At 61.7% G+C, this 25,707-nt stretch overlaps 3 protein-coding genes and 1 long non-coding RNA gene across 17 annotated transcripts; 2 read left to right on the top strand and 2 right to left on the bottom strand.

Annotated features, from left to right (window-relative positions):
• Positions 1-224: 224 nt before the first annotated feature.
• On the bottom strand, positions 225-12,779 carry LOC127465569 (coiled-coil and C2 domain-containing protein 1A-like; the record flags this gene model as incomplete). The annotated part of the gene is made up of 13 exons (XM_051776080.1): positions 12,656-12,779; positions 12,194-12,268; positions 11,427-11,550; positions 11,119-11,207; positions 10,474-10,536; positions 9,524-9,640; positions 7,205-7,513; positions 6,290-6,335; positions 5,204-5,332; positions 2,662-2,792; positions 1,092-1,164; positions 834-979; positions 225-281 (listed from the first exon to the last, which is right to left on the bottom strand). Coding segments are annotated over exons 2-13 (1,335 nt in total), but the record flags the coding sequence as incomplete, so codon positions are not given.
• Positions 12,780-13,858: 1,079 nt separating this feature from the next.
• Positions 13,859-14,480, top strand: LOC127465568 (uncharacterized). The gene is made up of 3 exons (XR_007902277.1): positions 13,859-13,898; positions 14,292-14,351; positions 14,452-14,480. It is a non-coding gene; the product is annotated as an uncharacterized LOC127465568 (long non-coding RNA).
• Positions 14,481-14,885: 405 nt separating this feature from the next.
• Positions 14,886-19,184, top strand: LOC127465564 (uncharacterized). Of its 14 annotated transcripts, XM_051776072.1 has the most exons (9): positions 14,886-15,834; positions 15,937-16,041; positions 16,195-16,584; positions 16,732-16,799; positions 17,025-17,044; positions 17,120-17,217; positions 18,534-18,610; positions 18,726-18,788; positions 18,866-19,176. In XM_051776072.1, exons 1-9 carry the CDS (start codon positions 15,007-15,009, stop codon positions 18,954-18,956), a joined length of 1,740 nt encoding a protein of 579 aa, XP_051632032.1. In that variant the 5' UTR covers positions 14,886-15,006; the 3' UTR covers positions 18,957-19,176. The 14 variants fall into 14 exon arrangements, with proteins under 14 accessions (XP_051632032.1, XP_051632026.1, XP_051632028.1 ...); XM_051776066.1 differs by having other exon boundaries at positions 14,886-15,102; positions 15,154-15,834; positions 16,732-17,217; positions 18,866-19,184; XM_051776068.1 differs by having other exon boundaries at positions 14,886-15,051; positions 15,154-15,834; positions 16,732-17,217; positions 18,866-19,184.
• A 3-nt stretch (positions 19,185-19,187) lies between these two features.
• Positions 19,188-22,320, bottom strand: LOC127465567 (nanos homolog 3-like). Its single transcript, XM_051776079.1, has 3 exons — positions 22,068-22,320; positions 20,787-21,645; positions 19,188-19,429 (listed from the first exon to the last, which is right to left on the bottom strand). The coding sequence occupies exon 2, from the start codon at positions 21,306-21,308 to the stop codon at positions 20,817-20,819; it is 492 nt and encodes a 163-aa protein (XP_051632039.1). The 5' UTR covers positions 21,309-21,645; positions 22,068-22,320; the 3' UTR covers positions 19,188-19,429; positions 20,787-20,816.
• Between the last annotated feature and the right edge of the window lie 3,387 nt (positions 22,321-25,707).

Genomic DNA, 25,707 nt, shown 5'->3' on the forward strand with positions numbered 1-25,707 from the left:
GGGGTGAGGGGTCAGTGGGAATCACCCCGGGAATCACCGGGAACCCCTGGGAATGCCCGGGAATCCCTGGGAATCCCCCAAATCCTGGGGTCCCACTGGGGGTCCTTCCTCCTCTTCCTCCTTCTCCCAGACCCCCAAACCCCACCTTGGGCCCCTCAGGGATCCCCCTTCCTCTTCCTCCTCCTCCTGACGAGTCCCAAAGCTCCCAGACCCCCAAACCCCACCTTGAGCCCCTCAGGGATCCCCCCTTCCTCCTCCTCCTCCTCCTCCTCCTCCTCCTCCTGGGAGGTCCCAAATCTCCCAGCCCCCCAAACCCGACCTTGGGCCCCTCGGGGGTCCCCCCTTCCTCCTCTTCCTCCTCTTCTTCATCCTCCTTCTCCCCTTCCTCCTTTTCTTCCTCCTCTTCCTCCTCCTCCTCTTCCTCCTCCTCCTCTTCCTCTTGCTCTTCCTCCTCCTCATCATCCTCCTGGGGGGTCCCAAAGCTCCCAGACCCCCAAACCCGACCTTGAGTCCCTCAGGGATCCCCCTTCCTCCTTCTCCTTCTCCTCTTCTTCATCCTCCTCCTCCTGGGGGGTCCCAAAGCTCCCAGAGCCCCAAACCCGACCTTGGGCCCCTCGGGGGTCCCCCTTTTCTCTTCTTCTTCCTCCTCCTCCTCCTCCTCCTCCCCATCATCCTTCTCCTCCTCTTCCTCCTCCTCCTCCTGGGGGGTCCCAAAGCTCCCAGAGCCCCAAACCCGACCTTGGGCCCCTCAGGGATCCCCCCTTCCTCCTCCTCCTCCTCCTCCTCCTCCTTCTCCTGGGAAGTCCCAAATCTCCCAGCCCCCCAAACCCGACCTTGGGCCCCTCGGGGGTCCCCCTTTTCTCCTCCTCTTCCTCCTCCTCCTCCTCCTCCTCCTCCCTTGCCAGCCTCGTGGCCGCCTCCAGCATCCCGACCACGCTCGGCTCCGCCGGCGCCTCCGAGCCCTGGATGGGGGGGAAACCTGGGAAAAAAGGGGGGGGATCCCGATGGGAATGGGGGTGTTCCCAGCTTGTGCCCCCCCCCCCGGGGGTTGTGGGGAGGGACTGGGGGGGTCGGAGGGACCGGGAACGTACCCGGAGGCACCGGGAGCTCCGAGAGATCCACGGATTTCCCGGCGCTGAGGGCCCGGAGAGCGGCCTGGTATTGCTGGGGAGGGGGGAAAAGGGGGGTCAGGGGGCACTGGGAGCACTGGGAGCACTGGGGGCAGACTGGGAGCGCCCACGGGGGGCACTGGGATCGTTATGGGGGGGACTGGCACCGGATCACCACGGGGGGAGCGGGATTTGGGATTGGGGTTCTCCACACCGGGACTGGGATCCTCCCCCAGCCCTGGGATTCCCGTTCTGGGACTGGGATCCCCCCCACTAGGACTGGGATCCTCCCCAAGCCCTGGGATCTCTGTTCTGGGATCAGGATCCCCATTCTGGGATCAGGATCCCTGTTCTGGGACTGGGATCCCCCACACCAGGACTGGGATCCTCCCCCAGGCCCAGGACCCCTGTTCTGGGATCAGGATCCTCATTCTGGGATCAGGATCTCCATTCTTGGATCAGGATCCTCCCCCAGCCCTGGGATTCCCATTCTGGGATGGGGATCCCTGTTCTGGGACTGGGATCCCCCACACCAGGACTGGGATCCCCGTTCTGGGATTGGGATGCTCCACACCAGGACTGGGATCCTCTCCCAGCCCCAGGATTCCTGTTCTGGGATCAGGATCCCTGTTTTGGGACTGGGATCCCCCACACCAGGACTGGGATTCTCCCCAAGCCCTGGGATCTCTGTTCTGGGATCAGGATCCCCGTTCTGGGATTGGGATCCTCTCCCAGCCCTGGAATTCCCATTCTGGGATCAGGATCCCCCACAATGGGACTGAGATCCTCCTCGAACCCCAGTATCCTCATTCTGGGATCAGGATTCTTCCCCAGTCCCGGGATCCTCATTCTGGGATCAGGATCCTCCCCCAGCCCCAGGATCCCCGTTCTGGGATCAGGATCCCCATTCTGGGCCCGGGATCCCCGTTCTGGGCCCGGGATCCCCGTTCTGGGCCCGGGATCCCCATTCTGGGATCAGGATCCCTGTTCTGGGCCCGAGATCCCCATTCTGGGCCCAGGATCCCCATTCTGGGCTCGGGATCCTCCTCCAGCCCCAGGATCCCCATTCTGGGCTCGGGATCCTCCTCCAGCCCCAGGATCCCCATTCTGGGCTCGGGATCCTCCTCCAGCCCCAGGATCCCCATTCTGGGCTCAGGATCCTCCTCCAGCCCCAGGATCCCCATTCTGGGCTCGGGATCCTCCTCCAGCCCCAGGATCCCCATTCTGGGCTCGGGATCTTCCTCCAGCCCCAAGATCCCTGTTCTGGGATCAGGATCCCCATTCTGGGCCCAGGATCCCCATTCTGGGCTCGGGATCCTCCTCCAGCCCCAAGATCCCCATTCTGGGCTCGGGATCCTCCTCCAGCCCCAGGATCCCCATTCTGGGCTCGGGATCTTCCTCCAGCCCCAAGATCCCTGTTCTGGGATCAGGATCCCCATTCTGGGCCCAGGATCCCCATTCTGGGATCAGGATCCCCATTCTGAGCTCGGGATCCCCATTCTGGGCTCAGGATCCCCATCCTGGGCCCGGGATCCCCCCCAGCCCCGGGTACCTTGACGATCCTCTCGTGCATCCTGACTTTCCTGCCGTCCCCGCTCTCCTTGGCCTGGGCCGCGGCCGCCCGGTACCGCCCCATGCGCTGCTCCAGCGCCTCCCGCACGTCCCGCGGGGCCGGGGGGGCTCCTGGGGGGGGAAAATCCCCAAAAAAAGCCCTCAGAAATCACTCAGAACACCAAAAAAAAACCCCTCAGAAACCCCTCAAAAAGCCCTGAAAAAAAACCTCATAACCCCCCCAAAAAAATCCTCGGAAACCCCTCAAAAAACCCCTCAAAAAGCCCTGAAAAATCCCTCAAAAATCTCTCAAAAACCCCTCAGAAGTCCTCCAAAAAAACCCTCAGAAATCACTCAGAACACCAAAAAAAGCCCTCAGAAACCCCCAAAAAACTCCTCAGAAACCCCCCAAAAACCCCTGAGAAACCCCCAAAAAAACCCTCAAAAACCCCTCAGAAACCCGCCAAAAAAACCTCAGAAACATCTCAGAAACCCCTCAAAAACCCACCAAAAAACCCTCAGAAACCCCTCAAAAAGCCCTGAAAAAAACCCCCATAACCCCCCCAAGAAACCCCTCGGAAACCCCTCAAAAAACCCCTCAAAAAGCCCTGAAAAATCCCTCAAAAATCTCTCAAAAACCCCTCAGAAGTCCTCCAAAAAAACCCTCAGAAATCACTCAGAACACCAAAAAAAGCCCTCAGAAACCCCCAAAAAACTCCTCAGAAACCCCCCAAAAACCCCTGAGAAACCCCCAAAAAAACCCTCAAAAACCCCTCAGAAACCTGCCAAAAAAACCTCAGAAACATCTCAGAAACCCCTCAAAAACCCACCAAAAAACCCTCAGAAACCCCTCAAAAAGCCCTGAAAAACTCCTCAAAAAGCCCTGAAAAACCCCTCCAAAAGCCCTGAAAAATCCCTCAAACACCCCTCAAAAATCCCTCAGAAACCCCCCAAACCCCTCAAAAATCTCTCAGAAGCTCCTGAAAAACCCTCAGAAGCTCCTCATAAACCCCTAAAAAACCCCTCAGAAGCCCCCAAAAAAACCCTCAGAAACCCCACAAATACTCTCAGAAACTCCTCAGAAACTCTTCAGAAACCTCTCAAAAAGCCCTGAAAAAACCCTCAACCCCCCCCAAAAAAAACCTTCAGAAACCTCTCAAAAAGCCCTGAAAAACCCCTCAAAAAGCCCTGAAAAATCTCTCAAAAAGCCCTGAGAAATCCCTCAAAAATCCCTCAAAAACCCCTCAGAAAGCCCCAAAAAAACCCCTCAGAAGTCCCTCAAAAATCCCTCACAAACCCCTCAGAAACCCCCCAAAAAACCCTCAGAAACTCCAAAAAACCCCTCAGAAATCCCCAAAAAAACCCTCAGAAACCCCTCAAAAATCCCTCAAACACCCCTCAAAAATCCCTCACAAACCCCTCAGAAACCCCCCAAAAACCCTCAGAAACCCCTCAAAAATCCCTCAAACACCCCTCAAAAATCCCTCACAAACCCCTCAGAAACCCCCCAAAAAACCCTCAGAAACTCCAAAAACCCCTCAGAAATCCCAAAAAAAAACCCCTCAGAAACCCCTCAAAAATCCCTCAAACACCCCTCAAAAATCCCTCACAAACCCCTCAGAAACCCCCCAAAAAACCCTCAGAAACCCCTCAGAACCCCCTGAAAAATCCCTCAAAAACCCCTCAGAAATCCCCCAAAAAAACCCCTCAGAAACCCCTCAAAAATCCCTCAAACACCCCTCAGAAATCCCTCAAAAACCCCTCAGAAATCCCCAAAAAAACCCTCAGAAACCCCTCAAAAATCCCTCAAACACCCCTCAAAAATCCCTCACAAACCCCTCAGAAACCCCCCAAAAACCCTCAGAAACCCCTCAAAAATCCCTCAAACACCCCTCAAAAATCCCTCACAAACCCCTCAGAAACCCCCCAAAAAACCCTCAGAAACTCCAAAAACCCCTCAGAAATCCCAAAAAAAAACCCCTCAGAAACCCCTCAAAAATCCCTCAAACACCCCTCAAAAATCCCTCACAAACCCCTCAGAAACCCCCCAAAAAACCCTCAGAAACCCCTCAGAACCCCCTGAAAAATCCCTCAAAAACCCCTCAGAAATCCCCCAAAAAAACCCCTCAGAAACCCCTCAAAAATCCCTCAAACACCCCTCAGAAATCCCTCAAAAACCCCTCAGAAATCCCCAAAAAAACCCTCAGAAACCCCTCAAAAATCCCTCAAACACCCCTCAAAAATCCCTCACAAACCCCTCAGAAACCCCCCAAAAAACCCTCAGAAACTCCAAAAACCCCTCAGAAATCCCAAAAAAACCCCCTCAGAAACCCCTCAAAAATCCCTCAAACACCCCTCAAAAATCCCTCACAAACCCCTCAGAAACCCCCCAAAAACCCTCAGAAACTCCAAAAACCCCTCAGAAATCCCAAAAAAAACCCCTCAGAAACCCCTCAAAAAGCCCTCAGAAGCCCCAAAAAAATCCCTCACAAACTCCTCAGAAATCCCCTCAAAAAGCCCTCAGAAGCCCCCCAGGAGCCCACCTGGGGCAGGAGGCTCCGGAGGATCCCTCGGCTCCGGAGGATCCCTCGGCTCCGGAGGATTCCTTGGTTCAGGATCCTTCGGCTCAGGATCCTTCGGCTCAGGATCCTTCGGCTCCTCCAGCCCTGGATCTGTGGGAAGGGAGCGCCCGGATCCCCCGGGATCAGAGAAATCCTGGAGTCGGGGATTGGGGTCCTCCACACTGGGATTGGGATCCTCCCCCAACACTGGGATCCCCATTTTGGGATCAGGATCCTCCCCCAGCCCCGGGATCCCTGTTTTGGGATCAGGATCCTCCACACCAGGATCGGGATCCTCCCCCAGCCCCGGGATCCCTGTTTTGGGATCAGGATCCTCCCCCAGCCCCAGGATCCCCTTTCTGGGATCAGGATCCTCCACACCAGGATTGGGATCTTCCTCAAATCCTGGGATCCCCATTCTGGGATCGGGATCCTCCCTCAGCCCCGGGATTCCCATTCTGGGATCAGGATCCCCCACACTGGGACTGGGATCCTCCCCCAGTCCCAAGATCCTCATTCTGGGATCGGGATCCTCCCCCAGCCCCAGGATTCCTGTTCTGGGATCAGGATCCTCCACACTGGGATTGGGATCGTCCCCCAACCCTGGGATCCCCTTTCTGGGATCAGGATCCTCCACACCAGGACTGGGATCCTCCCCCAGCCCCGGGATCCCCATTTTGGGATCAGGATCCTCCCCCAGTCCCGGGATCCCCATTTGGAGATCAGGATCCCCCACACCAGGATTGGGATCCTCCCCCAGCCCAGGATCCCCTTTCTGGGATCAGGATCCCTGTTCTGGGATCAGGATCCCCCACACCAGGATTGGGATCCTCCCCCAGCCCCGGGATCCCCATTCTGGGATCAGGATCCCTGTTCTGGGATCGGGACCCTCCACACCAGGACTGGGATCTTCCCCCAGCCCCAGGATCCCTGTTTTGGGATCAGGATCCTCCCCCAGCCCCAGGATCCCCCACACTGGGACTGGGATCCTCCCCCAGGATAATCCCCCCTTCCCAAAAAACCCAAGGGGGGGTCGAGCCCACCCCTCACCCCCCAGCGGGGTCTCACCCGGGTCCCGGCCCTGTCCCTGTGCCTCCAGCTGCGCCTCCAGGCTCTGGAAAACCACGGGAAAAACGGGAATTGGGGGGGCAGCCACAGCAGGAACGGGGGACTGGGGGGATTTGGGGGGATCTGGGGGGATCTGGGGGGATTTGAGGGGATTTGGGGGGGATTTGGAGGGATTTGGGGGGATTTGGGGGGGATTTGGGGGGGATTTGGAGGGATCTGGGTGGGATTTGGGGGGGATTTAGGGGTATTTAGGGGGATTTGGGGGGGATTTAGGGGTATTTAGGGGGATTTGGGTGGATTTGGGGTTATTTGCGCAGGATTTGGGGGATTTGGGGGGATTTGGGGGGGATTTGGGTGGGATTTGGGTGGATCTGGGTGGGATTTAGGGGGGATTTGGGGGGGATTTAGGGGGATTTAGGGGGATTTGGGGGGATTTGGGGGGATTTGGGGGGGATTTGGGGGGATTTGGGGGGATTTGGGTGGGATTTGGGGGGATCTGGGTGGGATTTGGGGGAAATTTGGGGTTATTTGGGGGGGATTTGGGGTGGATTTGGTGGGATTTGGGGGAATTCGGGGGGGATCTGGGTGGGATTTGGGGGGATTTGGGGGGGATTTGGGGTTATTTGGGGGGGATTTGGGGGGATCTGGGTGGGATTTGGGGGGGATTTGGGGGGGATTTATGGGTATTTAGGGGGATTTGGGGGGATTTAGGGGGATTTGGGGTTATTTGGGGGGGATTTGGGGGGGATCTGGGTGGGATTTGGGGGGGATTTGGGGGTATTTGGGGCGGATTTGGGGTTATTTGGTGGGGATTTGGAGGGATTTGGGTGGGATTTGGTGGGATTTGGGTGGATCTGGGTGGGATTTAGAGATATTTAGGGGTATTTAGGGGGATTTGGGGGGATTTGGGGGTACCTTGGCTGCCCTGAAGTGCCCCAGGGCCGTGGCCGTGTCCCCCCGGCGTTTGGCCGCCAGCGCTTCCCGCTGCAGGTCCCGGAGCCGCGCCCGGAGCGCCGGGATGGGCTCGGGATCCGGGATGGGATCGGGGCTGGGATCGGGGCTGGGATCCGGGATGGGGGTCAGGGAGGGGGCTGGGGGGTCGGGGGGCACGGGGGGCACCGGGGCAGGGCCCCCCCCCGCCTTTCCCAGCGCCACCGGAGGGGGAATCTCGGCCTCGTCGATGCTCTGCCCGCTCCGGACACGCTCCAAGAGCTGCTCCAGGGTCTGGGGGAAGGAGGGAAGATGGGGGGAAATGGGGGAAATTGGGGAAAATTGGGGGAAATTGGGGGGAAATGGGGGGGAAAATGAGGGAAGTTGGGGGAAAATGGGGGGGGAAATGGGGGGAAGTTGGGGAAAATGGGGGGGGAAATGAGGGAAAATGGGGGAAAATTGGGGGAAATTGGGGGGAAATTGGGGGAAAATGGGGGGGAATTGGGGGGAAAATGGGGGAAAATTGGAGGAAAATGGGGGAGAAAAGGAGGGAAGTTGGGGGAAAATGAGGGGGAAAGGAGGGAAGTTGGGGGAAAATGGGGGGAATTTGAGGGAAAATGGGAGGAAATGGGGGGAAATTGGGGAAAATGGGGAAATTGGGGAAAAATGGGGGGGGAAAATGAGGGAAATTGGGGGAAATTGGGGAAAATGGGGGGGAAAATGGGGGGAAGTTGGGGAAAATGGGGGGAAATTGGGGGAAAATGGGGGAAAATGGGGGGGAAAGGAGGGAAGTTGGGGGAAAATGGGGGGGAAAGGAGGGAAGTTGGGGAAAATGGGGGGAAAGGAGGGAAGTTGGGGAAAATGGGGGGGAAATGAGGGAAGTTGGGGGAAAATGGGGGAGAAAAGGAGGGAAGTTGGGGGAAAATGAGGGGGAAAGGAGGGAAGTTGGGGGAAAATGGGGGAAAGGAGGGAAATTGGGGGAAAATGGGGGGAAAGGAGGGAAATTGGGGGAAAATGGGTGGGAAATGGGGAGCAGGGGGGAGGAGAGGGGGGAAACGGGGGTTGGGGGTGGGAAATGGGATGGGACGGGGAGCAGAGAGGGGGAAGAGGGTAAAGGGGGGCAAAGAGGGGGAAAATGGGATTAAAGTGAGTCAGAGGGGGAAAAAATGGGGTAAAAGTGCTCAGAGTTGGGGATAAAGGGAGTCAGAGAGGGGAGAAATGGGATTAAAGTGTTCAGAGAGGGGAAAAATGGAATAAAAGTGCTCAGAGTTGGGAAAAATGGGATAAAAGTGCTCAGAGTTGGGAATAAAGTGAGTCAGAAAGGGGAGAAATGGGATAAAAGTGCTCAGAGTTGGGGATAAAGTGACTCAGAGTGGGAAGAAATGGGATAAAAGTGCTCAGGGTTGGAAAAAACGGGATAAAAGTGCTCAGAGGTGGGGATAAAGTGACTCAGAGTTGGGAAAATGGAACAAAACTGTTCAGAGGTGGGAAAAATGGGATAAAAGTGCTCAGAGATGGGGATAAAGTGAGTCAGAGTGAGGAAAAATGGGATAAAAGTGCTCAGAGTTGGGGATAAATGGGATAAAACTGCTCAGAGTTGGAGATAAAGAGAGTCAGAGTGAGGAAAAATGGGATAAAAGTGCTCAGAGTTGGGAAAAACGGGACAAAACTGCTCAGAGTTGGGGATAAAGTGAGTCAGAGAGGGGGGAAAATGGGATAAAAGTGCTCAGAGTTGGGGATAAATGGGATAAAACTGCTCAGAGTTGGGGATAAAGAGAGTCAGAGTGAGGAAAAATGGGATAAAAGTGCTCAGAGTTGGGGATAAATGGGATAAAACTGCTCAGAGTTGGGGATAAAGTGAGTCAGAGAGGGGGGAAAATGGGATAAAAGTGCTCAGAGTTGGGGATAAAGTGAGTCAGAAGGAGGAGAAATGCGATAAAACTGCTCAGAGTGGGGAAAAAACGGGATAAAAGTGCTCAGAGTTGGGGAAAAATGGGATGAAAGTGCTCAGAGTGGGGAAAAAACAGGATAAAAGTGCTCAGAGTTGGGGAAATGGGATGAAACTGCTCAGAGTTGGGGATAAAGTGAGTCAGAGTAACAAAAAATGGGATAAAACTTCTCAGAGTTGGGGATAAAGTGAGTCAGAGTTGGGAAAAATGGGATAAAAGTGCTCCGAACTGGGAAAAATGGGATAAAACTGCTCAGAGCTGGGGATAAACGGGATGACCCCGAGTGTGTTCCGAGGGTTTGGAGGCCCTGGGAGGGAATTCCGGGCGGATTGGGGGCTCTGGGCTCGGGACTCACCCGGAGGCCGCGCTGGAGCCGCCGCAGCCGCGCCGCGTCCCCGCAGTGCCGGGCGTTGCCGGCGGCCTCCCGGTACAGGGCCAGGCGATCCCACAGCACCGGCGGCACCGGGGGGGCCTGCGGGGGGAACGGGAGCGGGGGGGGTCACTGGGAGTCACTGGGAGTCACTGGGATCACTGGGATCCAATGGGAGTCACTGGGATCACTGGGAACACTGGGAACACTGGGAACACTGGGAACACTGGGATTCACTGGGATCCACTGAGATTCAATGGGATCACTGGTATTGGGGCTGGGATCACTGGGATGGAGGTTGGGATCACTGGGATCACTGGGATTGGGATCACTGGGATCACTGGGAACACTGGGAACACTGGGATCACTGGGATCACTGGGATTGGGATCACTGGGATCACTGGGATCACTGGGAACACTGGGATTACTGGGATCACTGGGATCACTGGGATCATTGGGATTGGGGCTGGGAGCACTGGGATCACTGGGATTGGGGCTGGGATCATTGGGATCACTGGGATCACTGGGATTGGGGCTGGGATCACTGGGATCACTGGGATCACTGGGATCACTGGGATCACTGGGATCACTGGGATTGGGGCTGGGATCACTGGGAGCACTGGGATCACTGGGATTGGGGCTGGGATCACTGGGAGCACTGGGATCACTGGGATTGGGGCTGGGATCACTGGGATTGGGGCTGGGATCACTGGGATCAGGGATGGGATCACTGGGATCAGGGATGGGATCACTGGGATCAGGACTGGGATCACTGGGATCACTGGGATCACTGGGATCGGGGCTGGGATCACTGGGATTGGGGCTGGGATCACTGGGATCACTGGGATCACTGGGATCACTGGGATCACTGGGATTGGGGTTGGGATCCCTGGGGTCACTGGGATTGGGATCCCCGGGATCCCCCCCATCCCTACCTGGGGGGTCTCCGGGGTAGCCTGGCTCCCGTCCCCCTCCTGCAGCACCTCCTGCAGCTCCGCCTGCCCCCGAATCCCGGGAATGACCCCCAAAATCCGGGAATCAGCCCCTCCCAGGGACCCCCAGGAACCCCCCCAGCCCCTTTAGGGACCCCCAGAGACCCCCCAGGACCCTCCCCAGCCCCTTTAGGGACCCCCAGGACCCTCCCCAACCCCTCTAGGGACCCCCAGGACCCCTCCCCAGTCCCCCCCGGGACCCCCAGGACCCTCCCCAGCCCTTCTAGGGACCCCCAGGACCCCCCCACCTGCACCAGCTCCACAGGGACCCCCCAGAGACCCCCAAGACCTCTCCCCAGCCCCTCTAGGGACCCCCAGGGACCCCCCAGGAACCCCCACCATGGGCCAGGTCCACAGGGAGTTCCCCAGGACCCCCCACAGACCCCCCAAGGACCCCCAGGACCCTCCCCAGCCCCTCCCAGCCCCCCCCAGGGACCCCCAGGACCCCCCCCACCCCCTCTAGGGACCCCCAGGACCCCCCCACCTGCACCAGCTCCACAGGGTACCCCCCAGGACCCCTCTCAACCCCACCATGGACCCCCAGGACCCCTCCCCAGGGCCAGGACCCCCCCCCAAGCCCCCCCTCACCAGCAGCTCCTCCTCATCCTCCAGCTCTTCTTCCTCCTCCTCCTCCTCCTCGGGGGGGTCCCTGAGGCAGAGCTGGGCCAGGGCCAGGCCTGGGGGGGGACACGGGGGGGGTCACAGCCCAGTCTGGGGGGGTCACAGCCCTGTCTGGGGGGGTCACAGCTCCATCTGGGGGGGTCACAGCTCCATCTGGGGGGGTCACAGCCCTGTTTGGGGGGTCACAGCCCTGTTTGGGGGGGTCACAGCCCCGTCTAGGGGGGTCAGACCCCCCCATTTTGGGGACTCCCCCCCTCCCCCCGCTCCCAACTCACCTGGTTTGGGGGGTGGGGGGGTCGGGTCCCCCCTCCCTGGAGCCCCCCCGGGCCCCCCCAGCAGCTCCAGCAGCTCCTGCTCCAGTTCAGCTCCATCCGGGGGGGGCTCAGGCACCAAACCCAGCTGGGAAAGGGGGGGACAGGGTTTGGGGGGGGCTCAGAGACCCCCAGGAGGGGGAGAGGGTTTGGGGGGGGCTCAGAGACCCCCCCAGGGAGGGGGACAGGGCTGGGGGGGGGCTCTGAGACCCCCGGGGAGGGGGAAAGGGCTGGGGGGGGGCTCAGAGACCCCCCCAGGGAGGGGGACAGGGCTGGGGGGGGCTCAGAGACCCCCAGGGAGGGGGACAGGGTTTGGGGGGGGGCTCAGAGACCCCCAGGGAGGGGGACAGGGTTTGGGGGGGGCTCAGAGACCCCCCCAAGGAGGGGGACAGAACTGGGGTGGCTCAGAGACCCCCCCAGGAGGGGGACAGGGTTTTGGGGGGTGGGCTCAGAGACCCCCGGGACCCCCCCAGGGAGAGGGAGAGGCCTCGGGGGGGGGCTCAGAGACCCCCGGGAGGGGGACAGGGTTTTGGGGGGGGCTCAGAGACCCCCAGGACCCCCCCAGGGAGAGGGAGAGGCCTCGGGGGGGGGGCTCAGAGACCCCCGGGGACGGGAGGGGGGGACCCCCTGGGATCGGGAAAGGGGATCCCGGGGGGCAGAGGGGGGGGTGTCCCGGCCCCCGGGGGGGGTGCAGAAGTGAAGGGGGGGGGGGTCCCGGGGGTCTCCCTCACCTGCCGGGCCATGGCCGCCCCCCGGCCCGGGACCCTCCCGGCTCGGCTCATGGCTGCGAGTGCTCCTGGGGGGGCCTGGGGGGGCACGGAGGGGTCGGGGGGGGTCCCGGGTTGTGCCCCTCGATCTCCCACAGCTTCCCGAGACCCTCCCGGAGCCCCCCCAGCCAACCCCCCCTCCCCCAAAATATCCCAGCCCTCCTCAAAGCCCCCCCGGCCCCATTTCACCCCCCTGAGCCCCTTCAAGGGCCCGTTCCCCCCCCGAGCCCCCCCAAAAGGCCCAGTTAACCCCCTCAGATCCCCCCAAAAGGCCCCGATCCCCCCAAAAGGCCCCGACCCCCCCCCCTTGCTCCTCCCAGAGCCCCCCAAAAGCCCCCCGTGTCCCCCCCCAGAGCTCCCCAAACAGCCCCGATCGCCCCCTTTCCCCCCTCCCGGAGCCCCCCAAGAGGCCCTGTGACCCCTCACCCCGCTGTCCCTCTCCTGTGCCGCCGCTCCCAGTCGCTCCCAGTAATTCCCAGCCGCTCCCAGTAATTCCCAGTCACTCCCAGTCTCTTCCTGCTCGGCCGGTCGCTGTCAACACCGCCGCGCTTTACGGCGCCGCCGTCGCAAAAAAGGACGCGCCACGGCGGCGTTTCGCTTTACGACGGGGGGAGAACTACAACTCCCGGCGTGCCCCGCGCGGGGAGGGGGAGAAGGAACTACAACTCCCGGCGTGCCCCGCGCGCGGGGGGGGGGGAGAGAGAGGGGGAGAAAAAGGCGGGAAAGGCGTGAGGGGAGAGCGCCCCCTGGCGGGCGGAGCGAGGCGCGGACGGACTTGGGTGAAATTTGGGTGAAAACTGGGTGAAAACCGGGGAGAATCGGGGCAAAAGCCACGGTTTTCACCTCGGGCCGCGGAGGGTTTGGGGCTTCCCGGCGCGGGTGCGGCTCTGGGGGAGCGGGGAGGGTATTGGGGGGGGGGGGCTGAGGTGGGAGGGCGGGGAAGGGAGGGGGGGGTAAAATGGCTGCCGGGGCCTGAGGGGGAATTGGGGGGTGTTGGGGGGGGGAAAATGGGGGTGTTGGGGGGATTGAGGTGTTGGGGGACTGGGGATACTGGGGGGTATTGGTATTGGGGGTCTGGGGGCTCATTGGGGGGTACTGGGGGTGATTTGGAGGGTACTGAGGGTGATTTGGGGGGTACTGGGAGTGATTTGGGGGGTACTGGGGGTGATTTGGGGGGTACTGGGGATGATTTGGGGGGTACTGGGGGTGATTCGGGGGGTACTGGGGGGTACTGGGGGTGATTTGGGGGGTACTGAGAATGATTTGGGGGTACTGAGAATGATTTGGGGGTACTGGGGATGATTTGGGGGGTACTGGGGGTGATTTGGGAGGTACTGGGGATGATTTAGTGGGCACTGGGAGTGATTTGGAGGGTACTGGGGGTGATTTGGGGGGTACTGGGAGTGATTTGGGGGGTACTGGGGGTGATTTGGGGGGTACTGGGGATGATTTGGGGGGTACTGGGGATGATTCGGGGGGTACTGAGGGTGATTTGGGGGGTACTGAGAATGATTTGGGGGGTACTGGAGTTGATTTTGGGGGTACTGGGGATGATTTGGGAGTACTGGGGTTGATTTTGGGGGCACTGGGGGTGATTTTGGGGCCGCTCCGTGTCCCCCCCCCCCGGCAGCGCCGCGATGGGGAAGCGCCGGGATCGCCCCCCCCCCAGGTAACCGGGAACGTCCCCAAACCTCCCAGTTTGGGCCCAAAACGACCCTTCCCCCCCCAAACCGGGACCCAGGGACCCCTCCCCAAACTAAGACACCCCCTCCCCTCTTTTATCCCCCCCCCCTTTCCAGGGGACAGGAGATTCCAGGCTCCCAAGCGGATCCGTCGGGAAGCTCCGGGAGCCGTTCCCGTTCCCACCGATCCCATTCCCATGGATCCCATTCCCATGGATCCCACGGATCCCACCGGGATGGACCCCCAGGGCAGGTACAGGGGGGGTTCCAGGCAGGGGGTTTGACCCCGGGTGGATCCCTCCGGGTCCGATCCAGCGGGATCTGTCGGATCCCACAGCGGGAAGGAGGCCGATCCCGAGGGAATCCAGGCCAATCCTGAGGGAATCCAGGCCGATCCCGAGGGAATCCAGGCAGGACTGAGCGGGGCCGGAGCATTCCAGGTACGGAATTCCCCCCCCAAACACAGGGAAAACAAAAAAAAAAACTCAAAAAAACCCCCCAAAATTGGGGATTCCAACCCCAAAACTGTGGTTTTTCCAGGAAGGGAGAGATGAGGGAATGGGAGCCCCGGAACGGGGAATTCCAGAGGATCACCTGGAGTCGTCCCAACGGGGAATTCCGGAGGCGGACGGGGCAGGAGAGAAGCAGAGAGAGCCACCAAAGCCAGGAATTCGGGATGGGACGGCAGAGAATCGTCCGGAATGGCCAAAATTGGGAATTTTGGAGGGGGATGGGGCGGGAGAGGATGGGCTGGGAGCAGTGGAACGGGGAATTTTGGGTGGAATGGGAGAGAATTGTCTGGAATCATCTCGGCTGGGAATTCCAGAGGCAGATGAGGAAAGAGAAGAGGAATTGGAAACAGTAAAACATGGAATTCCAGGAGCAGATGGGGCAGAGGAACAGCTGGAAACAGCAAAACACGGAATTCCAGAGGCAGATGGGGCAGGAGAAGAGGAATTGGAAACAGCAAAACATGGAATTCCAGAGGCAGAGGGGGCAGGAGAACAGTTGGAAACAGTAAAACATGGAATTCCAGAGGCAGAGGGGGCAGGAGAAGAGCAGCTGGAGCCACAGGAACAGGGAATTTTGGATGGAATGGGAGAGAATCATCTGGAATCATCTCGGCTGGGAATTCCAGAGGCAGATGGGGCAGGAGAACAGTTGGAAACAGCAAAACATGGAATTCCAGAGGCAGATGGGGCAGGAGAACAGTTGGAAACAACAAAACATGGAATTCCAGAGGCAGATGGAGCAGGAGAGGAACAGCTGGAAACAGCAAAACATGGAATTCCAGAGGCAGAGGGGGCAGGAGAAGAGGAATTGGAAACAGCAGAACATGGAATTCCAGAGGCAGAGGGGGCAGGAGAAGAGCAGCTGGAGCCACGGGAACAGGGAATTTTGGATGGAATGGGAGAGAATCATCTGGAATCATCTCGGCTGGGAATTCCAGAGGCAGATGGGGCAGGAGAGGAACAGCTGGAAACAGCAGAACATGGAATTCCAGAGGCAGATGGAGCAGGAGAAGAGCAGCTGGAGTCACTAAAACAGGGAATTTTGGATGGAATGGGAGAGGATCATCTGGAATCATCTCGGCTGGGAATTCCAGAAATGGATGGAGTAGGAGAAGAGCAGCTGGAAACAGCAGAACATGGAATTCCAGAGGCAGATGGGGCAGGGGAAGAGGAATTGGAAACAGCAGAACATGGAATTCCAGAGGCAGATGGGGCAGGAGAAGAGCAGCTGGAGCCACGGGAACAGGGAATTTTGGATGGAATGGGAGAGAATCATCTGGAATCATCTCGGCTGGGAATTCCAGAGGCAGATGGGGCAGGAGAGGAACAGCTGGAAACAGCAAAATGTGGAATTCCAGAGGCAGATGGGGCAGAGGAACAGCTGGAAACAGCAAAACATGGAATTCCAGAGGCAGAGGGGGCAGGAGAACAGTTGGAAACAGTAAAACATGGAATTCCAGAGGCAGAGGGGGCAGGAGAACAGTTGGAAACAGCAAAACATGGAATTCCAGAGGCAGATGGGGCAGGAGAGGAACAGCTGGAAACAGCAGAACATGGAATTCCAGAGGCAGATGGGGCAGGAGAACAGTTGGAAACAGTAAAACATGGAATTCCAGAGGCAGATGGGGCAGGAGAAGAGCAGCTGGAGCCACGGGAACAGGGAATTTTGGATGGAATGGGAGAGAATCATCTGGAATCATCTCGGCTGGGAATTCCAGAGGCAGATGGGGCAGGAGAACAGTTGGAAACAGCAGAACATGGAATTCCAGAGGCAGATGGAGCAGGAGAAGAGCAGCTGGAGTCACTAAAACAGGGAATTTTGGATGGAATGGGAGAGGATCGAGTGGAGTCATCCCAGCTGGGAATTCCAGAGGCAGATGGAACAGGAGGAGAGGAGTTGGAAACAGCAAAACATGGAATTCCAGAGGCAGATGGGGCAGGAGAAGAGGAGTTGGAGCCACTGGAACAGGGAATTCCAGAGGGAACGGGAGGGGATGGGCTGGAATCACCAAAAGCAGGAATTTCGGGGGCAGGAGAGGAAGAGGAGAGTGGGAATGGGGAGAGTGGGAATGGGGAGAGTGGGAATGGGGAGAGTGGGAATGGGGAGAGGGGGAATGGGGAGAGGGGGAATGGGGAGAGGGGGAATGGGGAGAGTGGGAATGTCCAGAGTGGGAATGGGGAGAGTGGGAATGGCGAAGGTGGGAATGCTGAGAGTGGGAATGGGGAGAGTGGGAATGGGAATGGGGAGAGAGGGAATGGGGAGAGTGGGAATGGGGAGAGTGGGAATGCTGAGAGTGGGAATGGGGAGAGTGGGAATGGGAATGGGGAGAGAGGGAATGGGGAGAGTGGGAATGGGGAGAGTGGGAATGGGGAGAGTGGGAATGGGGAGAGTGGGAATTCCCAGAGTGGGAATGGGGAGATTGGGAATGTCCAGAGTGGGAATGGGGAGAGTGGGAATGTCCAGAGTGGGAATGCCCAGAGCAGGAATTCCAAGAGTGGAAATTCAGAGAGCAGGAATGCCCAGAGTGGGAATGAGGAGAGTGGGAATGGGGAGAGGGAGAATGGGGAGAGTGGGAATGGGGAGAGTGGGAATGCCCAGAATGGGAATTCCCAGAGCGGGAATTCAGAGAGCAGGAATTCCCAGAATGGGAATGCCCAGAGCAGGAATTCCCAGAATGGGAATGCCCAGAGCAGGGATTCCAAGGCGGAGCCCCCGGAGCCGGATCCCGGATCCTCCGGCACCGACCCCCAGGAATGCTGGGAAGGGACCAGCCCGGGGATCCCAACGGAGCAGGTACAGCTGGGAACAACTGGGAGCAACTGGGACAGCCCAGTGCCAAACTGGGAATCCTCCCATCCCAAACTGGGACATCCCAGTCCCAAACTGGGCCCCTCCCATCCCACACTGGGACCCTCCCCAATTCCAAACTGGGACCCTCCCAGTCCCACACTGGGACCCTCCCATCCTAAACTGGGACCCTTCCATCCCAAACTGGGACCCTTCCATCCCAAACTGGGACCCTCCCAGTCCCAAACTGGGACCCTTCCATCCCAAACTGGGACCCTCCCAGTCCCAAACTGGGACCCTCCCATCCTAAACTGGGACCCTTCCATCCCAAACTGGGACCCTCCCAGTCCCAAACTGGGACCCTTCCATCCCAAACTGGGCCCCTCCCAGTCCCAAACTGGGACCCTTCCATCCCAAACTGGGACCCTCCCAGTCCCAAACTGGGACCCTCCCATCCTAAACTGGGACCCTTCCCCATCCCAATCTGGGACCCTCCCAGTCCCAAACTGGGCCCCCTCCCCACCCAAACTGGGCCCCCTCCCCACCCAAACTGGGACCAGCCCAGTGCCAAACTGGGACCCTCCCATCCTAAACTGGGACATCCCAGTCCCAAACTGGGACCCTCCCATCCTAAACTGGGACCCTCCCAGTCCCAAACTGGGACCCTCCCCAACCAAACTGGGCCCCTCCCAGTCCCACACTGGGACCCCTCCCCACCCAAACTGGGACCATCCCAATCCCAAACTGGGACCCTCCCATCCTAAACTGGGACATCCCAGTCCCAAACTGGGCCCCTCCCCACCCAAACTGGGACCCTTCCAATCCCAAACTGGGCCCCTCCCATCCCAAACTGGGACCCTCCCCAATCCCAAACTGGGCCCCTCCCATCCCAAACTGGGACCCTCCCAGTCCCAAACTGGGCCCCCTCCCCACCCAAACTGGGCCCCTTCCCCAATCCCAAACTGGGACCCTCCCCAATCCCAAACTGGGACCCTCCCATCCTAAACTGGGACCCTTCCCCAATCCCAAACTGGGCCCCTTCCCCAATCCCAAACTGGGCCCCTCCCAGTCCCAAACTGGGACCCTCCCAATCCCAAACTGGGACCCTTCCAGTCCCAAACTGGGACCCCTCCCCACCCAAACTGGGCCCCTCCCAGTCCCAAACTGGGACCCTTCCCCAATCCCAAACTGGGACCCTCCCCAATCCCAAACTGGGACCCTCCCATCCTAAACTGGGACCCTTCCCCAATCCCAAACTGGGACCCTCCCCACCCAAACTGGGCCCCTCCCAGTCCCAAACTGGGCCCCCTCCTCCCTTCCAGCCGCCCCCGGCCGCCCCCGGCCACGATTCCAGGACCTGGATCCGCCCCCAATCCCTCGGGAACGTGCCCTGGGACAGGTGGGTGACCCCAGGACAGCCCCTCCCTTGGGATCAAACCCCCCTTTTTGGGCCAAACCCCCCAATTTTTGGGGGTGGGACAGCCCTGACCCCCCCCCCCCCCCTTCATCCCCAGGCCGGACCCTCCGGACGCCTCCGACGTCATCCGGGGGCTCATCCGGGAGCTCTCGGACCTCAAGTGAGTCCCAAACCCCCCCTGGGATCCCCTGGGCTGGGGGGCAGACCCCAAAATGACCCCCCTGTCCCCCCCCGAAGCCGCCTGGCCATGGGGGCCCGCCGGGGGCTGGAGCTGCTCCGGAGGCCGAGGCCGCGCCGGGGCCGCCGGGGCCGCTGGAAGGAGCCGTAAGGAGACCTGGAAAACGCCTGGAAAACGCCTGGAAGGGCCCTTTATTGGGGGAATAAACGCTCCTCCCACCAGGGAACCCCGGCCTGGGGGAGCAGGACCCCAGAAATGCCCCCCCAGGACTCTTGGGAACGGCTCCGGGGCTCGGAGAGGGGCTCTGGCACCGGGAGAACCGGGCCCTTCCTGGCCCCTTCCTGGCCCCTTCCCGGCCTGGGATTAACCAAAACCCAACAAACCCACCCAAAATATCCATTAATAATTCCATGTTTGGAGCACTGAGCCCTTCCTGGTCTGGGATTAACCAGAACTGCCCAAACCCACCCAAAATTCAGAACTGACGCTCCGGCAGCGCCCGGATCCGGCCAAAGGGGGCCTCTCCCGGGATCCCCCGGGGTCTGTCACGGGCACGGGGGGCACTGGGGGCACTGGGGGCACTGGGAAGAGCCGGGCCGGGGTCTCATCCTCGGAGTGATGTCCTGGAGGAGAAGTGGGAGAGGGAGGAGTGGGAGAGGGAGGAGAAGGGAGAGAGGGAGGGAAGAGAAGTGGGAGAGGGAGGAAAAGTGGGAGAGGGAAGAGAAGTGGGAGAGGGAGGGAGGAGAAGTGGGAGAGGGAGGGAGGAGAAGTGGGAGAGGGAGGGAAGAGAAGGGGGAGAGAGAGGGAAGGGAAGGGGGAGAGAGAGGGAGGAGAAGTGGGAGAGGGAGGGAAGAGAAGTGGGAGAGGGAGGGAAGTGGGAGAGAGGGAGGGAAGAGAAGTGGGAGAGGGAGGGAAGGGAAGGGGGAGAGAGAGGAAGGAGAAGGGAGAGAGGGAGGAGAAGGGGGAGAGGGAGGGAAGGGAAGGAAGAGAAGTGGGAGAGAGAGGGAAGGGAAGGGAAGGGGGAGAGAGAGGGAAGGGAAGTGGGAGAGGGAGGAGAAGGAAGACAAGTGGGAGAGGGAGGGAAGAGAAGGGAGAGAAGTAGGAGAGAGGGAGGGAAGTGGGAGAGGGAGGGAGAAGTGGGTGCCACATCCCCGTGGGGACACCACAACACCCCCCACCCACCCAAACTGGGACCTTCCCAGTCCCAAACCGGGGCACCCCCAACCCAAACCGGGACCCCCCAACCCAAACCGGGACCCCCCCAACCCAAACCGGGGCACCCCCCACCCAAACCGAGGCACCCCCCACCCAAACTGTGACTCTCCCAGTCCCAAACTGGGACCCTCCCCCATCCAAACTGGGACCCTCCCAGTCCCAAACTGGGACCCTCCCAATCCCAAACTGGGACCCTCCCAATCCCAAACTGGGACCCCCCACCCACCCAAACTGGGACCCTCCCAATCCCAAACTGGGACCCCCCCCACCAACCCAAACTGGGACCCCCCACCCACCCAAACTGGGACCCTCCCAATCTCAAACTGGGACCCTCCCAATCCCAAACTGAGACACCCCCCTCCCCCAGACTGGGACACCCCCCCCCCCCCCCAACTGGGGCACACCCCCCCCAAACTGTGACCCTCCCAATCCCAAACTGAGACACCCCCCTCTCCCAAACTGGGACACCCCCCCCCCCCAAACTGGGACCCTCCCCACCCAAACTGGGACCCTTCCCCCCCCAACCTGGGACCCCCCCAATCCCAAACTGGGACCCTCCCCACTCAAACCGGGGCCCTTCCCCAATCCCAAACTCGGACCCTTCCCAATCCCAAACTGGGACACCCCCCACCCAAACCGGGACCCCTCCTCACCAACCCAAACTGGGACACCCCCCCCAACCTGGGACCCTCCCAGTCCCAAACTGGGACCTTCCCCACCCAAACCGGGACCCCCCACACCCCACCCCAACCCCATCCCCGTTACCTGCTCCGGTCCCTCCATCCATCCCTCGGGCTACTCCCCGCCGTCCCTCGCCGTGCCCTCCCTGGCACTCCTGGCACTCCTGGCCCCGCTCCTGGCCCCGCTCCTGGCCCCGCTCCTGGCCCCCCCGGCCCTCTCGTAGACCGAGGTGTACCCGCGGGGGGTGAGGGGGCAGAACCGCCGCGTGTGCGCCCGGTCCTGGGTGGCCCCGCACTGCGGGCACACGTAGCTCCGCAGCACCGGGCACTGCAGCCGCCCGCCCGCGTCCCGCAGGCTGTGCCCCTGGTACACGGCCGGCGCCTCGCCGTTGTGCCGGCAGAACGCGCACGGGGGGCCGGCGGCGGGGGCCGAGCCCCCCGAGGAGGGGGCGCTTTTGGGGTCCCCGTGGTCCTCCTCCCCCCCCTCCCCGGGGGAGGGGTCCCGCAGCAGCGCCGCCAGCCCCAGGTAGTCCCGCCACATGTCGAAGGGACCCGCGGGCTCGAAGGGCAGCGGAGGGGACGGGGCGGCGGAGTCCGAGGGTCTCATCCCGCCGGGGGAGGGATGGGCGCGGGGGGTTTGGGGGTTCCTGGGGCTCTGAAGGGCTGGACGGCGGGGATTTGGGGCTGTGAAGGGCTCTGAAGGGCTGGACGGTGGGGGTTTGGGGGTTCCTGGGGCTCTGAAGGGCTGGACACCCGAGTTTTGGGGGTCCCGGGCTGTGAAGGGCTGGACAGTGGGGATTTGGGGTTGTGAAGGGCTCTGAAGGGCTGGACACCCGAGTTTTGGGGGTGCCGGGGCTCTGAAGGGCTGGACAGCAGGGATTTGGGGCTGTGAAGGGCTGGATGCCGGAGTTTTGGGGTTCCCGGGGCTGTGAAGGGCTGGACACCTGAGTTTTGGGGCTCCTGGGGCTGTGAAGGGCTGGGTGCTGGAGTTTTGGGGCTCCCGGGGCTCTGAAGGGCTGGACAGCGGGGATTTGGGGTTCCCGGGGCTCTGAAGGGCTGGACGGCGGGGATTTGGGGTTCCCGGGGCTCTGAAGGGCTGGACGGCGGGGATTTGGGGGTGCTGGGGCTGTGAAGGGCTGGGTGCTGGTGATTTGGGGTTCCTGGGGCTCTGAAGGGCTGGACGGTGGGGATTTGGGGTTCCCGGGGCTGTGAAGGGCTGGACACCCGAGTTTTGGGGCTCCCGGGGCTGTGAAGGGCTGGGCGCTGGAGTTTTAGGGCTGTGAAGGGCTGGACGCCAGTGATTTGGGGCTGTGAAGGGCTGGGTGCTGGTGCTTTAGGGTTCCTGGGGCTGTGAAGGGCTGGACACTGGAGTTTTAGGGCTCCGGGGCTCCCCGTGCGGTGTAGGGTGGGATATCCCGGTGTTCCCGGTGTTCCCGGGGCTCCCCGTGCGGTGAAAGGCGGGATAGCAGAGCTTTGGTGTTCCCAGTGCTCCCAGTTCAGTGGGGTGGGGTACCGCGGTGTTCCCAGTGTTCCCAGTGCTCCCAGTTCAGTGGGGTGGGGTATCGCGGTGTTCCCAGTGCTCCCAGTGCTCCCAGTGCAGTGTGGGATGAGGTACCGCGATGTTCAGCTGCTCCCAGTGCTCCCAGTGCAGTGTGGGGTGGGGTATCGCGGTGTTCCCAGTGCTCCCAGTTCAGTGGGGTGGGGTATCGCGGTGCTCCCGGTGCTCCCAGTGCTCCCAGTTCAGTGGGGTGGGGTACCGCGGTGTTCCCAGTGTTCCCAGTGCTCCCAGTTCAGTGGGGTGGGGTATCGCGGTGTTCCCAGTGCTCCCAGTGCAGTGTAGGATGAGGTACCGCGATGTTCTGCTGCTCCCAGTGCTCCCAGTTCAGTGGGGTGGGGTATCGCGGTGCTCCCAGTGCTCCCAGTTCAGTGGGGTGGGGTATCGCGGTGTTCCCAGTGCTCCCAGTGCTCCCAGTGCAGTGTGGGATGAGGTACCGCGATGTTCCGCTGCTCCCAGTGCTCCCAGTACCGTGTGGGGCTGGACGCGGCCCCACGTGCCCGGCGTTCTCAGTTTTCCCAGTGTTCCCAGTGCTTCCGGCGCTGCGGACGGCGCTCCACGTGCCCGGCGCTCCCAGTTTTCCCAGTATTCCCAGTGCTTCCGGCGCTGCGGACGGCGCTCCACGTGCCGGGCGCTCCCAGTTTTCCCAGTGTTTCCCAGTGTTCCCAGTGTACCCAGTGTTCCCAGTGTTCCCAGTGTTCCCAGAGCTCACAGTGTTTCCCAGTGTTCCCAGTGTTTCCCAGTGTACCCAGTGTTCCCAGTGTTTCCCAGTGTTCCCAGAGCTCACAGTGTTTCCCAGTGTTCCCAGTGTTTCCCAGTGTACCCAGTGTTCCCAGTGTTTCCCAGTGTTCCCAGTGTTTCCCAGTGTTCCCAGTGTTTCCCAGTGTTCCCAGAACCCCCCCGGTCCCCCATCCCGGTCCCCCCATCCCGGTGTCCCCGTCCCCTTCCTGGGGGGTGGGTGGGGGGCGGCCCTCGGGGAGTTGGGGAGGTACTGGGGGTGGGAATGGGGGTACTGGGCGGTACTGGGGGGGACTGGGGGGCACTGGGGGGGACTGGGGGGCACTGGGGGGGACTGGGGGGCACTGGGGGAAGCGCAGGGATCGCCCCCCCCCCACTCCAGGTAACTGGGAAGGGCCCAAATGTCCCAGTTTGAGCGGGGAGGGGTCATTTGGGGCCCAAACTGGGACCCGGTGACCCCCAAACTGGGACCCGGTGACCCCCAAACTGGGACCCCTCCCCACCCAAACTGGGACCCGGTGACCCCCAAACTGGGACCCCTCCCCACCCAAACTGGGACCCGGTGACCCCCAAACTGGGACCCCTCCCCGCCCAAACTGGGACCCGGTGACCCCCAAACTGGGACCCCTCCCCACCCAAACTGGGACCCGGTGACCCCCAAACTGGGACCCCTCCCCGCCCAAACTGGGACCCGGTGACCCCCAAACTGGGACCCCTCCCCACCCAAACTGGGACTCGGTGACCCCCAAACTGGGACCCCTCCCCACCCAAACTGGGACCCCTCCCCACCCAAACTGGGACCCGGTGACCCCCAAACTGGGACCCCTCCCCACCCAAATTGGGACCCGGTGACCCCCAAACTGGGACCCCTCCCCACCCAAACTGGGACCCCTCCCCGCCCAAACTGGGACCCGGTGACCCCCAAACTGGGACCCCTCCCCACCCAAATTGGGACCCGGTGACCCCCAAACTGGGACCCCTCCCCACCCAAACTGGGACCCGGTGACCCCCAAACTGGGACCCCTCCCCGCCCAAACTGGGACCCGGTGACCCCCAAACTGGGACCCCTCCCCACCCAAACTGGGACCCGGTGACCCCCAAACTGGGACCCGGTGACCCCCAAACTGGGACCCCTCCCCGCCCAAACTGGGACCCGGTGACCCCCAAACTGGGACCCCTCCCCACCCAAACTGGGACTCGGTGACCCCCAAACTGGGACCCCTCCCCACCCAAACTGGGACCCCTCCCCACCCAAACTGGGACCCGGTGACCCCCAAACTGGGACCCCTCCCCACCCAAATTGGGACCCGGTGACCCCCAAACTGGGACCCCTCCCCACCCAAACTGGGACCCCTCCCCGCCCAAACTGGGACCCGGTGACCCCCAAACTGGGACCCCTCCCCACCCAAATTGGGACCCGGTGACCCCCAAACTGGGACCCCTCCCCACCCAAACTGGGACCCGGTGACCCCCAAACTGGGACCCCTCCCCGCCCAAACTGGGACCCGGTGACCCCCAAACTGGGACCCCTCCCCACCCAAATTGGGACCCGGTGACCCCCAAACTGGAACCCCTCCCCACCCAAACTGGGACTCGGTGACCCCCAAACTGAGACCCGGTGACCCCCAAACTGGGACCCCTCCCCACCCAAACTGGGACCCGGTGACCCCCAAACTGGGACCCCTCCCCGCCCAAACTGAGACCCGGTGACCCCCAAACTGGGACCCCTCCCCGCCCAAACTGGGACCCCTCCCCACCCAAACTGGGACCCGGTGACCCCCAAACTGGGACCCCTCCCCACCCAAACTGGGACCCGGTGACCCCCAAACTGGGACCCCTCCCCACCCAAACTGGGACCCGGTGACCCCCAAACTGGGACCCAGTGACCCCCAAACTGGGACCCCTTCCCACCCAAACTGGGACCCGGTGACCCCCAAACTGGGACCCCTCCCCACCCAAACTGGGACCCGGTGACCCCCAAACTGGGACCCTTCCCCGCCCAAACTGGGGGGTCCCGGGCCCGTGGGGGGCGGGACCAACTCAGGCCATCGGCCACGCCCATCAGTCGCACGCCCCGCCCCTCCTCGACGCTCATTGGTCCTCGCGACGCCGCGCCCGCCTCCCATTGGCCGCCGGTCCCCCCCTTAGCCCCGCCCCGCCGCTCCCTTTAAAGGGGCCGCGGCCGCCGCGGGCCGGGCCCGGGGGGCTTTGGGGGGGCTTTGGGGGGGGTTTGGGGGGTTTTGGGGGGTTTTGGGTGGTCTGAGGGAGGTGTGGGGAGAGAGAACCCCCCCAGCCGGCCCGGCAGCGCCCCCCGGGCTGGTGTGTGCGGGGTCAGGGGCTTCGGGGCACAGCCCAGCCTGGCACGGGGCGAGCGGGGAAACTGAGGCACGGCCCCTGCCCCGGTGGCACGCGGTGGCACGTGGTGGCCACCGGGCTCCGCTGCTTCACCCCGGGGGCCACCCCAGCGCCACCGCCGCGGGGGTCCCGGTGCCCACTCCGGGGGTCCCGGTGCCCATCCTGGGGGTCCCGGTGCCTGTCCCGGCGGTCTCGGAGGGTCCGGGTGCCCATCCCGGTGGTCCCGGTGCCCGTCTCGGGGGTCACGGTGCTCATCCCGGTGGTCCCGATGCCCACTCCGGTGGTCCCGGTGCCCATCCCGGTTTTCCCGGTGCCCATCCCGGTGGTCCCGGTGGTCCCGGTGCCCGTCCCGGTGGTC

This window comes from Manacus candei, unplaced genomic scaffold (assembly GCF_025592945.1).
Source record: "Manacus candei isolate 608988 ecotype Guabito, Panama unplaced genomic scaffold, ASM2559294v1 h1tg000433l, whole genome shotgun sequence".
NCBI lineage: Eukaryota > Metazoa > Chordata > Aves > Passeriformes > Pipridae > Manacus > Manacus candei.

Excerpts from the sequence above, each read along its gene's own strand:
- LOC127465564 (XM_051776065.1), top strand. The coding sequence starts at position 15,007 with ATGGGAGAGAATCATCTGGAATCATCTCGGCTGGGAATTCCAGAGGCA. Across the intron at positions 15,835-15,936 it reads CAAAACATGGAATTCCAGAG|GCAGATGGGGCAGGAGAGGA; the intron begins GCAGAGGGGGCA and ends GGAATTCCAGAG. Across the intron at positions 16,042-16,194 it reads TAAAACATGGAATTCCAGAG|GCAGATGGAGCAGGAGAAGA; the intron begins GCAGATGGGGCA and ends GGAATTCCAGAG.
- LOC127465567 (XM_051776079.1), bottom strand. The coding sequence starts at position 21,308 with ATGAGACCCTCGGACTCCGCCGCCCCGTCCCCTCCGCTGCCCTTCGAG.